Below are 12,149 nucleotides of genomic sequence, written 5' to 3'. Positions count from 1 at the left end.
TGTGCGTCTGTTCTGCAGCGTTGGATACCGTCCGCAGTTCCTCGCGATAATACAGATTCATCTCGCGAGAAAGTGACGTGAAAGTGTAATTTCGCGGGAGTTGTCTGTTTTTGTTCGCCTGGAGAAAAATCCAAAAATACTTCAAAGTACCACATTTAAGAGGGAAAAGCCAAAACCAGACCTACTTTTCTACCAGGTAAAGTCGCTATATCTTATCAAAAGTATTGCAAAAGTGATATTATGCAGTGCAATTACATTCACTGTGCGTTAAGTATCTCGGTGGACAGAAAAGTAGTACCAGTTTAGGTGATAATAACTAGCACGTTTCCAGGACCGTCATGTTCTCCGACCTCAGTGCTCAGAGGGAGGGCTCCTCTCTGCTCTGCCGCCCAGCCTCGGAGGACCAGGGCCCTGTGTTTGAGAGGACCTCGCTGGACTACAGCCCCCGCACCGAGCGCTACCGAGTCGGAGAGCGGAGCTTCAGTAGGCAGTATGCTCACATCTATGCGGCACGACTCATGGAGATGAGACCCGTGCTGTCAGAGAGAGCCAAACACAAGTGGGGTAAGAGTAAATTAACTCATTGTGAACATATGAAGCACCTACCTTACCCTGAAATGTGCTGCCTTTAAAACCTTCTCTTGTCAGGTCCAGATGTGCACATCAGGAAGCTGTGTGACCTGGAGACAGGGGAGCAGTGTTGCATCGTAGGGACCCTGTTCAAGCGTATGGACCTGCAGCCGTCTATTCTGAAGGAGATCAGTGAAGAGGTTGGCAAACCTTGTTGAATGTTGCAGGAAGAAAGCAATGCATAGTAGCAATTGATTATAAAGTGGTTTTATTTAATTAGATTTTCATAAATAATCCACATCTTGGTGTGATTGAAGATCTAAATCTTTTCTGGAAGTCCTAAATATATCTTCCTTGCACATTTCAACAGTAACATTTTTACATATTTTAGATTCCAAACTGTCTCAGATTTGATGGAAATCGCGTTTGAACGTCAAAACGTTTTTAATATTACTGAATATCCCATTTATTTTAGAAACTTTATCATTTAAAGTGAAACACTGAGATGGATGTTTGAAAGCCTTTATTTCTGTTAATTATGGTGATTTTCTACAACAGTTAATTAAAACATGACATGTAAAATTAGAATATTACATTAGACAGATAAAAAAAATCTATATATTTTTAAAAACGGAAATGTGGGTTTAATGAAAAGTATGTTTAACATCTGATCTAAGGTTTTTTTCGAAAGGTACTTTTAATCTGACAAACGAGACTCATTGGGACGTTTCATCCATAAAACATGACTGCATGATTATTTATTGTTCTTCAGCACAACCTCCTGCCCCAGCCTGCACGAAACAAATACATCACTGAAGCGGATGAGCTGATTCTGGAGGATGAGCTGCAGAGGATTAAACTAGAGGGCAAAATTGACAGAGACAAGTGTGTCACAGGTCAGTTTGTCACTGCCCATCACCGCCGCTTTGACCCACACGTCTTCAGATTCACTCATTGTCTTCCTCCCATTCCTCAGGCAGCGTCATCGCCATCTTTGGAGCCGAGAAGAACGACGGCAAGTTCACCGTTGAGGACTTCTGCACGGCCGATCTCCCTTCGCAGACGCCCAGACCTACGCTCAGCTGTGACAAGTAAGCCAAAATCATGTGAAGATCCCCAGGTCCGCCTGCGTTAGTGGCCCGCCTCTGACTGATCCGCCCGCTCAGGTTCGTGCTCCTGGCCTCAGGGCTCGGTCTAGGCAGCACCAGGGCCGACAGCATGCTGGGTCTGCAGCTGCTGGTCGACATGGTAACCGGTCAGCTCGGTGATGCGGGGGAGCAGAGCGGGGCGGCGTCCATTTCCAGGGTCCTGCTGGCCGGGAACCTGCTGAGCCAAAGCACCCAGGACAAAGATGCATCGACAAAGGTGACAAGCTTAAAAATTCAATGAACAGAGCAACTCTTAGACACGGTATTTATCTTGTAAACAGGTTAACATGTCAAATATTGAGTATCTGTATGTTATTCAGGCCAAGTATCTCACTAAGAAGACTCAGGCCGGCAGTGTTGAAGCCATCCGCCTTCTTGATGAGCTGCTGCTTCAGCTGGTGGTGAGATGTGGAGCCTTATTAATCGCTTTTCTGTTGTGCTTCTGCTGGAGGAAGCGAGGGTGTCTATACTTGGCAAGGTTGCATAATTACTGTTGTATAAACATTCAAACTGTGGCATGTTGTTAATAATAAAGAGAAAGTGATAAGGAAAAGCTTCAGTTGACTTGTAGGAGTTTATTCATCATCAATATTAGACACGGCAACTGTTTAGTCTGTTCCTGCAATTGTTGTCTTTCTGTTGTTTGTAATTGTTGCAAAAAAAAATGTTAGACATCTGGAGATAAGAAAAGATGTGATGGTAAAGTTTATAGTGTTTTTTTTATTTTTTAACTCTAGTATATGTGACTGTGCAGAGCCCCCTAGGGGACATGGAGGATTTGTTTTTTTCTTTTGCGTTCCCTCACAGTAAACTAGCAAATACACCCGGGTCTACATTCACATCGATAACAAATGGAAACTTAAATTTGGACATATGTACATCTTTAAAGCGTGTTTACACATTCTTAACTCTTTGGTGCAGAAAACCTGTTAAAACTGAATCTATTAACTGCGTGTTCATTTTGGTTTGTAATATCTTTCAGTGCACATGAAAACAGCCCTTCATTAACCACTCAGACTAACAGACACAACCAGAACTGTCCGATGGCGATACTCCCTCTTAACAAAAACCCAAAAACAGTCCAAATAGTTTGGATGTTTTTATTTTCTTTTTCATTCCTCCTTACAAAAAGTTTATGTTTTAGAGTAGGGATGTTGCCCCTGTTGTTGGCCTGTGTTGCTCCAGCATTTTTATGTCTGTGGTGTGTTTATCCTAAAGAAAAATATCTAAAACTTTAGATAACTTGCAAACGAGGTATAAACATAACATTCCCACATGGAAAAACCTTGATCTGACGACTATATGCACTATTTCGAGGTAAAGCAAAAGAAAAAATTTCACCTGTTGCCCCGTAGGAGGCTCCGTAGTGACTGAGGCACAGAACAGATGGCGGGGGGTTGGGGGGGGGAGGGGAAATAAAACTTTTATGGCTATTTATTAGTGACTGATTGATTGCACGTCTGATATTGTGTCACCTCCTCTCGCTCGTCGTAAGGCCTCCGTTCCAGTGGACGTGATGCCAGGGCAGTACGACCCCACCAACTACACCCTCCCACAGCAACCCCTGCACAGATGCATGTTCCCTTTGTCCTCCGTGTACCCCACCCTGCAGCTGGTCTCCAATCCGTACGGAGCCAACATTGACGGAGTCAGGTAGGCGGCGTCCCATGCGAACACGCACACACACTCCGTCCCATCAGAAATGGTTGCTCAGATCTGGTTTGGTTTCTCTCCGCGAAGGTTTTTAGGCACATCGGGGCAGAACGTGTGTGACATCAAGAAGTACAGCAGCATGGACAGCCACCTGGAGATATTGGAGGAGACACTGCGGCTCCGGCACCTGGCCCCCACCGCTCCTGATACGCTAGGTTGGTTGAAAGGTGGAGGGGAAGAAGTGTTGTGGCCTTGTGAGTCTACATACACATAACTGGGGAATGACGGCAGTGTTTTTGTTTCAGGTTGCTACCCATTTTATCAAAGAGACCCGTTTATCTTGGAGGAATGTCCCCATGTGTACTTCAGTGGCAACGCTCCAGTGTTTGAGTCTAAGCTCATCCAAGGTTAGTGACAGATGAAAGCTTCCTCCACTGCCTGGAAGGATTAAATTTAAAGAAATTTCCAGTTCTGGAAAACGATCTGTTTGCCAATGTATTCAGTTTTAGTCCTTCCTGGTTTCTTTTCTTTATTTCTTTGCATGCTCTGTGTATAAAGTCAGCCATAGCTGTATCTACCATAATTGTATTTATAATGGATTACGACGAACAGAGAACATTGGGAAATGCTGAGGGAAGGCCTGTCATGATAATACACTTTGTTGGACGATAAATTGTCCCAGTGGTTATTGCGATAAATGATAATGTTTTGAGATCATTTTCAAGTATAATATTGATAATGGCTTGCATTAAGAATGTAAGGTAGCCCTCTCAAAGACTAATAAACTTTAGTTTTGTGAAAAAGTAAAAAAAAAAACATTAATACTGGAAGATATTTTAAATATTCAAAATAAAACACAATATATATAAAAAGAAAATAGACAATACTTAACCCAAAACATAAATAAAATGGATCGTGATGTCTCTAAACAAAATCTCCCTTCAGAAAATATCGAAGCTTATTTTCATGCGTTTTGCAATTAATTGATTTTTTTTTTTTTTAGTGACAGGCTTTTCTGAGGGGGAGAAAAACGGTGAAGGAATTGGATCAAAGACGATCAGTTTTGTCACTAGTTTTTGTCTCCTCCCTGCCAGGTTCTGACGGACAGGAAGTCCTCCTGGTGACCGTGCCAGACTTCAGCAGCACCCAGACCGCCTGCCTGGTCAACCTGCGCACCCTGCGGTGCGAGCCGGTTTTCTTCTCAGCCTTCTCCGCCGACGAAGATGAAGAAAGTGAGATGAACATCAGTCATTAGCAGGAGAACTGTTTCCATCTCGGATCAGCTGGACTATAATCTTGTTTTTTTGCTTTTTTTTTACTGTTCAGGTCGAAGTTGTTAAAACTGGCAACCCAGTAACAAAGACTAGGCTCTATTAAAACAAACGAACCAGACGGGTGTTTATTACAGTTTTATTAGGACTGTGCCTCTGATGGAACCGCCATCGTCACCTGCTTTCCGCACGATTATGTGTCTTGTAAAAACTGTTTCCGACTTGAGTGACAACAGTGTAAATAATTCAGCTGTTTGTTTTCTTTTAATTTGTGTTCTCAATAAACATCTTTTCACGAAGCATACATTTACAAAAGAGACAAAAATAACAGCGTGGACTTTGAGCTGGACAGAAACGTCTATAAACATGGATTAGTTTTTTTAGTTGTGTAACAAACTTTTCACCGTAGTTACATGTACATTCTCACTGCATTTGTTTTAAAAAAAAAAAAAAAAAATGACTGAACTGAACAAGAGCTACAATTACAAACCTGGAGTGGTTTACTGAAACAAGCTGGATGTTTTTATTTTTTGGTTTAATAGTCGTCAATCTTGTATTCGTAGTTATAATCCAGGACAGGTGTGACGGATTCTGCTTCCCCTAATCCCCATGAGTCGTACCACGATGTTGTTGGAGCTGCTGTCGTCGTCGTCGTTGTCGTCGTGGGCATCGTCGTCGTCAAACTCAATCTCAACCTCATTAACCTCTGCTGCCGAAGACGGCGGATACGCGCAATCCTGAGCATCCTCATGCGCTGGGGACTTGCATTGGAGTTTGAAGAAAACCCGTTGCCGCCACTAATCACACGCTTCTGGCTGCCGCTGCTGCGCGAAGAGGTTTGTGTTCTGGAGTTGCTGTAACTGAGTCGAATTGGCTTGTTGCCGTGAAGGGCCATGATCTGTGAAGAAGTCAATGCAAACCTTTGTTTACACTGCGGCGAGACCAGATGTTGAACATTTTGACACACTCCTGTTTCGTCTATTATGAAATCTGAATAGTAAACATTGGAGGTCGTGGTTGTAGTGTGGAGAAAGTTGAAGGAGGTATGAATATTTCTGAGAGGTGCTGTACATTTCGCTGGGGTCAGAGCGTGACCTCACCTGTTTGATGCGGTCCCAGTTGGACTTGGCCAGGTTAAAGCTGCAGGAGGTCGCGCCGGACTCGTAACCCACCACGCAGAGCTTAGTCTCGGAGGAGAAGCCTTCGGCCTTCGCCGTCACCCGGTATTCCCCTGGGTTCAGCAGCCGCCAGTAGTCCCCTGTTGGGGCTGAGGTAGTGTAAAAAACGATAGAGAAGCATGTTTAAAAGTGTCGAAAATGGGCAGTAAGTGTGTTTAAGTGGGGATAAAGTGTTGTCACCTGTGGTAACATCATGGTTTATTCCCTCCACAGAGATCGTGGCATTTGCAATAGGATTACCCTGCTGATCTTTCACAATGCCTCTGATGCCACGATGCACCTAAAGAACAGGAAGACATGAGGAAACACACCGTTTGTTCGCATGTCACTGTTTAATAAAATGTGCCCTAACGAGCTGTAATTCTGCATTTTCAATAAGTAAACATTTAAAGGAATCTGGCCACACCCATGATGAAAAGAAAAAAAAAGATGTTTTACATTTCGTTAAGCTTTTAATTTTATTTCCTCCACTTACAGGAGACTGTTTGGTAAATGATAATCTATGATTTTATCTAATCGCATAAGGACTTTATAAAGAAAACCATCCCAAATAAGTAATGTCTAAATGAGATTGTGTCTGGAGGACAACTGATTTTCAAGGCAAGACATCTTCTGTTTAGGGTTTTTGGAATAGGAGACGATTAGTAGCGGATTTGAAATTTAGCAATGATGAAATCTGGTTTTCATCCAGATCAGGATGCATTCTTGTGACTCACCTGCTCCATGAAGGTGAGCATTGCTTCCCTGTTTTTCTCCCATTCTTGGGCCAACTCACTCTGATGAGGAAATTTATCACAGCCCAGGAATATGGACAACTCATAGCAGTTGGTATGAAGATAGCTGAAGTCATTCATACCTGGACAGAAGATCACAGACATAGATATTGACTTTGTCCCCATTGTGACCAAAACAAAGGATGAACCCTGTTCCAAATAATTGGATTCAGTTTTGATTCAAACATTAATTCTAAAGAGAAATTAAATAAATTCACATGTTCCAGCATAAAATCCCAGCACCCAGGCATGTAAAACTGTTTCTACAAACATTTGTTTAAAAAAGCGTTGCTCTCAAGACCTTAGTGAACTCCAGGAGTTCATCGTTACAAGAAGCCCATTTGTTAAATTTCCTTGTTACTAAACATTCCACAGGAAACTATTAGTGCAACTATAATGACAACTGGCAACTTGGCCACAGAGTAGCAACAACGGCTGAAGCATTTAGTGTGCAGAAGCCGTCTGTGGATTGAACAGCCACAGACCAATGAACTTCAGACTGGCTCAAGAACAGCATAGACCTCATCGTAAAATGTGTTTCCATGGCTAAACATCTGGATCTGAACTTTATATCACCGAATGCAATGCAAAACCACCCCACAAGACTCAAAAGCATTGGAGACATACTAACTGGAACCATATTACCTCTTTGTCTGGCAATCCAATGGTCTTGATTTCGCGGATTCCCCAAGAACAGTAATGGTCTGACTTTTTCCAATTATAGTGTTGTGGGGTTGCTGGCCAGGGCTTAACCCAATAGTTTCACTAAAAGACACTCTGGTGTTGAAGCATTTGAAGATGTTTTAGACATTTTAATACTTCTCACCTTGTGACAAACATGACTTTGTAACAGTGCAAAAAGCAAGGTCCATGAAGACGTGGAAGGGGGATTTTTGGTGTGGAAGAACTTGACTAACCTGCACAGTTGTAACCTCAACCTGACAGAACAGCTGCAGGATTAATTGGGTCAGTTAATCCTTAAAAGGCTTAGCCTATAACGGCCTGCTTACAGGTTTAGAAAGTTATTAAATCTGAAATTATTAAAGTTCATGTTTCTTTGACTGACGGGTGTAGTTGCATATCATGTCCACCAGGGTGTGCTGCCTTCTCAAGCAGTCAGCAGGTTGTTACTTACTCCCGGTGACGGGCTTCCACTTTGCCCGGTTGACCATGCCGACTGCTCCTGCGGGTATGTCTCCGTGGCAGGACCCGCGGTAGTTGTGGGTCATGGTCAGGTGCGTGGAGGCGTATGACACAGCCAGCCACCTGAACAAGGACTCGTCCGGGGTCAGCCGGGGCTCGTCTTCGGGCTCACTGTAGTGGAATCCAGCCCCGCGCCCTCCGTCGTCCTCCTCTTCCTCTCTGTGTCCATAACCCTGGCTGTAGCCATGCTCGTATCCGGGGTCGTATCCATGGTCGTATCCATGGTCGTATCCATGACCTCGCCATTCTTCCTCTGGCTCTGCGTATCCTCGACTTCTCCAGTCCTCCTCTGGCTCCTCCTGGTAGCCCCTTCCCCACTCGGTCACATCAAAACCTTCGTCCTCGTACCTGGAGGGATGTTATTTTGGTTTAAGCCTTTCAAAACAACTCTGATTTATGTAGTAGAAAAGGAAGGAGGAATTGCAAAACAACCTGAGAGGCAAACATTCATGCAGAGAAGAAGAGCAATAAATTCACAGAGGAAATGTCATACTGTCTCTTCTTGCGGCTGCGGGATTGCTCGCTCTTGGCAGGCTTGTTGAGACGTAAACTGTCATAAGGATAGGCCACGATGGCCTCTCCGCCTTGGAAGTTTGCACCCAACACAAATGGGTAGGCTTTCATCCAGGAAATAATGGCTCTGGTCTCCATAGCAATCTGGAGCAAAATCAGAAAGATAAAGATTCAACACGTCTGAAAAGAGTAGAACAGAAACAGCAATTCAGGCGTAACAGCAGCATCAGGTGTAGGTTCACACAGAAAATGTTCTTAAAGTGTTAAAAACATCTTCTGAGGATAAACGACCCAGCAAGCATTTTAAAACTTATCTGTGAGTTCTTTACCGAGGTGTTGAACTCAAAGTTTTCTGGTATGGGCACATGATGGTTGGGGGTCAGTTTAGGCACCATGCCCTTATCCTCAGCGTCCCACAAGATGCTGTTCAGGTCAGGGAAGTTCTGGAAGATGTCAAAGCCGTCCTCAGTGAAGTGTCCCATGGTCCAGCTGCTCATCTCCGAGCCCTGCAGCAGGAGACATGAGGAAAATCAGCTGATGAGTGCACTGACTTTGGTTCAGCAGCATCTCCTGTTGGTCTCTTCTGTTTGTTTTTGCAGGTTGACCCGATAGACATGATTGCTTTTCTTCCACTCACCACCTCGAAAGCTGTCTCGTGCCCGTCAGGGTTCAGAGAGGGAACCAGGTGGATGCGTATTCCCTCCACCAGGCGCTGGGCCCTGGGGTTCCTGTCTTTGTATTCTTTGCACAGGTACTGCATGAGCAGCAGGATCAGCTCCCTCCCCACTGCCTCGTTCCCATGGAGACCAGCCGTGAAGCGAAACTCCGGCTCACCTGAGGAGACGGCCTGTTATTCTCTGTTAACCACAACCTGCACGTCTACCTGGTTTTTAAAGGACACAGTGATACGTTCAGGGCATGTCTGTATTTTTTTTTTATTTCTTTCCAATCAGGGTTTTACTTTAGAAACAACGACATGCACAAGTATCCATACCTCTAGAACATGTTTTTATTTTACAGACAGAAATATCAGTGTTGTTTAATTGCAAACCTTTACTGGACAGGTGTGTCAGTCATGCTGTTATTCTCACCTATTTCGTGCTCCGTGGGGTTTCCAGAGATGATCATTGCCATGATTTCTCGTCCCTTAGAGCTGCGGCCCAGGCTGTAAATGTTGGTGATGTTGGGGCACTCCTCATGTACCGACTTCATCAGCTGGATGAGTCAGAAATGATGCACATGAAGCGTAGCTCATGGAGGCAACAAGCGGTTCACCGTCAAAGACTCTCATCGTCATTTTAGGAAGCAACATTGCCTTACTGGACTATTTTTATAATATTAGTTTTGATTAGGGCGGCACAACTTTAGGAAGTTACGCATTTGGAGGATTGTTGAACACTGTGATCAAAACACTGTTGACATTTACATTCTTGTCCGTCATCATTATAATGCTTCAGTCATTATAATGTCGTAGAGCGCCATCGTCTTTGACAGGTGTGATGCCCGCTCCATTCAACAGGCTGAATATTTGAATTGTTAGCGTGCAAGGTGTAAATTTATAAAACATAAGAGGCAACAAATATTTAATTCTTAACAATTCTTTACAATGTTAATTTCACACAGTCTGAAATTGCCATGATATAGTTATTATGACTGAAGCGATTAATCAGATAAAACCTGACGGATCAATTGTTGAAACGATTGTCAGCTAATTTAGTGATCGATTATTCATTGACTGGAGTATACAAACTCAAAGAAGACAATTTTCTGAAAGAACAACACACTCAGAGGAGATATTAAGCCAAAATTGTACAAAGAAATATATACATTTTGCATTTAAGATAAAAATAAAAATCAATTTGCCCGTACAAATGATCTACCCAGAACTCAGAGTGGAATCATTTTAGCTTTTAAAAAACTTCAATTAAACACCTTTTGCTGTCTATTCATTATTTGGTCAAACCAAAAATTAATCAAAAGATCATCTCTGTCGACTTTTCACATGTTGATGTTTGTAGTAGTTTTTTGAGATCATCTGTAGCATTCTGTGCTACAGATGATCAAGAAATGCGTCATAGCATTAAATGTTTATCATCTTATTTTAAAAAAATGAATTGAATTTGAAGCCTCTTTGGATGTACTTCTAATATTGTATAAAAAAAAGGTTTAAATAAAAAACCTGCAGAATGTGCCAATTTTTTTTTATCTGATTAATCGTCAGAATAACCGATAGATTAATCGATAACTAAAATAATCTCTAGTTGCAGCGCTAACAGTTATAAGACACTGTGTAGACTGAAGCGATAATCGTCCTCAGGATGCACTTTGAGGGATACTCACTTCAACCATCTCCGAGTAGCTGTGGTGTTTGAACTCCAGGTAATCCACAGGAGTCACCTCATTCTGCCTGTACAGAGCACCACCTGGGTCTGACAGCAGAAACCGATTAAACCACACTCCTGTTTGTGTGTGTCACACTGTGTTTCTAAGGGGGGCGGCCTCACCAGGCACAGGGCAGCCCAGGACCTCCAGCCTCATGCACAGAGAGCCGTTCCAGCTCTGAGGGATGATCCGGATGTAGCGAGCCAGCACGGGCTCGGCGAGTCGGTTCATGACGGGAGTGTCCTTGTCGTTGTTTCCGAAGAACAGCTGGACGAGACGGGGGAGACGGGAGGTCGGGGATTCAGAAGGTGGAGCAAGGAGGAAGGTGATGCAGGTCGAGGTCAACTCACCCAGTCTGCGTATCCGTCGTGAATGGTGGTCCATTCTCTGCTGTCATTGCTGAAGGCCAGGAAGTAGGATGTCACGAAATCGCTCCTGAAATGAGTCAACAGGAGATTAGCAAGTGGAGTTTATTGCTGAGATGAAACGCTCTGTACTAGTGTGTGTGTGTGTGTGTGTGTGTGTGTGTGTATGCTCCTCACTCATTCAGGGCATCTCGGCCTTGAGTTACAACTCCGGTGAACTCCGTCTCCCTGCGAGCGTCGACCTCAAACCAGTGGATCCTGTCCTCTGAGTTTGCGCACCACGCTCCACCTCTCATGTTGTCCTCATCCTCTGAGCCCTGGGAACCACACAGACCAGAGAGTCTGCTGCTCAGTCCTCCGGCTTGCTCACGGTTTGAGCTCTAAACTCAAAACATGCCGCGTGATTTGATTTGAATTTACGTTTCTCTCGACTTTGAAACGGCAGGCCACAGTGTGTTTTTGATTTAATATTTCAGCTGTTTATGGGAATCTCTGATTAATGGGAGTGACTGTCTCGGCTGTAACTGTATTTTCCAAAGCTGCTAACGGGTAATCGAGTGGCGTATTCAGTCCTGACTGCCTACCTGCATGTTGAGGCGCGCCCTCTGAGGAGAGAAGGCGTACTGAGACATGGAGGAGGCTGTGAGCTGGTCTGACTCGATCTTATGGGACTCCATCCCCAAAGGAGGACATTCTGCCACATGTGGAGGCACAAAGGAATGAGAAGAAACGATTAAAAAAAAAAAAAAGTAGATCTTCACCATCTTTTCCAGATCTTACTGACTCACTCTTTGGCTCCTTGTAGACACGTGGTCTGTTCCTGGCTCGCTCCTCGGCCTCCTTCAGCTTCTCTGCTCGTTCTGTCAGGGGTCAGAAGAGCAGTCTGAATGAAAAATAAATTGCACTGTTTTTCCCTGAACTGATTTCTTTTTCTTTTCTACTTTCTCTGCCCAGACACAATTTAGCAACTTTTCTTTCTTCCTTTCCTTCTTTCTTTCTTTCTTTTTTTTTTTTTTTTACGTTTTACTCGCTAAAAATCCTCCTGAGGATGTGAAGAGCCTGGAGTCTGGCGGAGGGAAGAAATCTAAAAACA

General features: G+C 43.8%; 2 protein-coding genes across 2 annotated transcripts; one reads left to right on the top strand and one right to left on the bottom strand.

The window, feature by feature from the left end:
* The first annotated feature begins 21 nt into the window (after nt 1-21).
* On the top strand, nt 22-5,076 carry LOC103133177 (DNA polymerase delta subunit 2-like). Its single transcript, XM_007544950.2, has 11 exons — nt 22-196; nt 332-564; nt 649-770; nt 1,343-1,466; nt 1,547-1,661; nt 1,737-1,935; nt 2,039-2,119; nt 3,214-3,371; nt 3,459-3,586; nt 3,677-3,778; nt 4,466-5,076. Exons 2-11 carry the CDS (start codon nt 339-341, stop codon nt 4,624-4,626), a joined length of 1,416 nt encoding a protein of 471 aa, XP_007545012.1. The 5' UTR covers nt 22-196; nt 332-338; the 3' UTR covers nt 4,627-5,076.
* LOC103133178 (adipocyte enhancer-binding protein 1-like) lies at nt 4,766-11,916 on the bottom strand (the record flags this gene model as incomplete). Its single annotated transcript, XM_007544952.2, has 15 exons — nt 4,766-5,540; nt 5,743-5,909; nt 6,001-6,100; nt 6,537-6,676; nt 7,729-8,144; nt 8,290-8,453; nt 8,639-8,815; nt 8,947-9,143; nt 9,401-9,524; nt 10,650-10,738; nt 10,814-10,958; nt 11,042-11,126; nt 11,234-11,373; nt 11,641-11,750; nt 11,845-11,916. Coding segments are annotated over 15 exons (2,489 nt in total), but the record flags the coding sequence as incomplete, so codon positions are not given.
* Nucleotides 11,917-12,149: the final 233 nt, after the last annotated feature.

The sequence above is a fragment of the Poecilia formosa genome, unplaced genomic scaffold (assembly GCF_000485575.1).
Source record: "Poecilia formosa unplaced genomic scaffold, Poecilia_formosa-5.1.2 Scaffold2338, whole genome shotgun sequence".
Classification (NCBI taxonomy): Eukaryota; Metazoa; Chordata; class Actinopteri; order Cyprinodontiformes; family Poeciliidae; genus Poecilia; species Poecilia formosa.
This window is presented reverse-complemented; position numbering and strand designations above follow the sequence as displayed.

Coding starts and splice junctions, on each gene's coding strand:
- LOC103133177 (XM_007544950.2), top strand. CDS start 339: ATGTTCTCCGACCTCAGTGCTCAGAGGGAGGGCTCCTCTCTGCTCTGC. Junction 1,467..1,546: donor CAGAGACAAGTGTGTCACAG/GTCAGTTTGTCA, acceptor CCCATTCCTCAG/GCAGCGTCATCGCCATCTTT. Junction 2,120..3,213: donor AGCTGCTGCTTCAGCTGGTG/GTGAGATGTGGA, acceptor GCTCGTCGTAAG/GCCTCCGTTCCAGTGGACGT.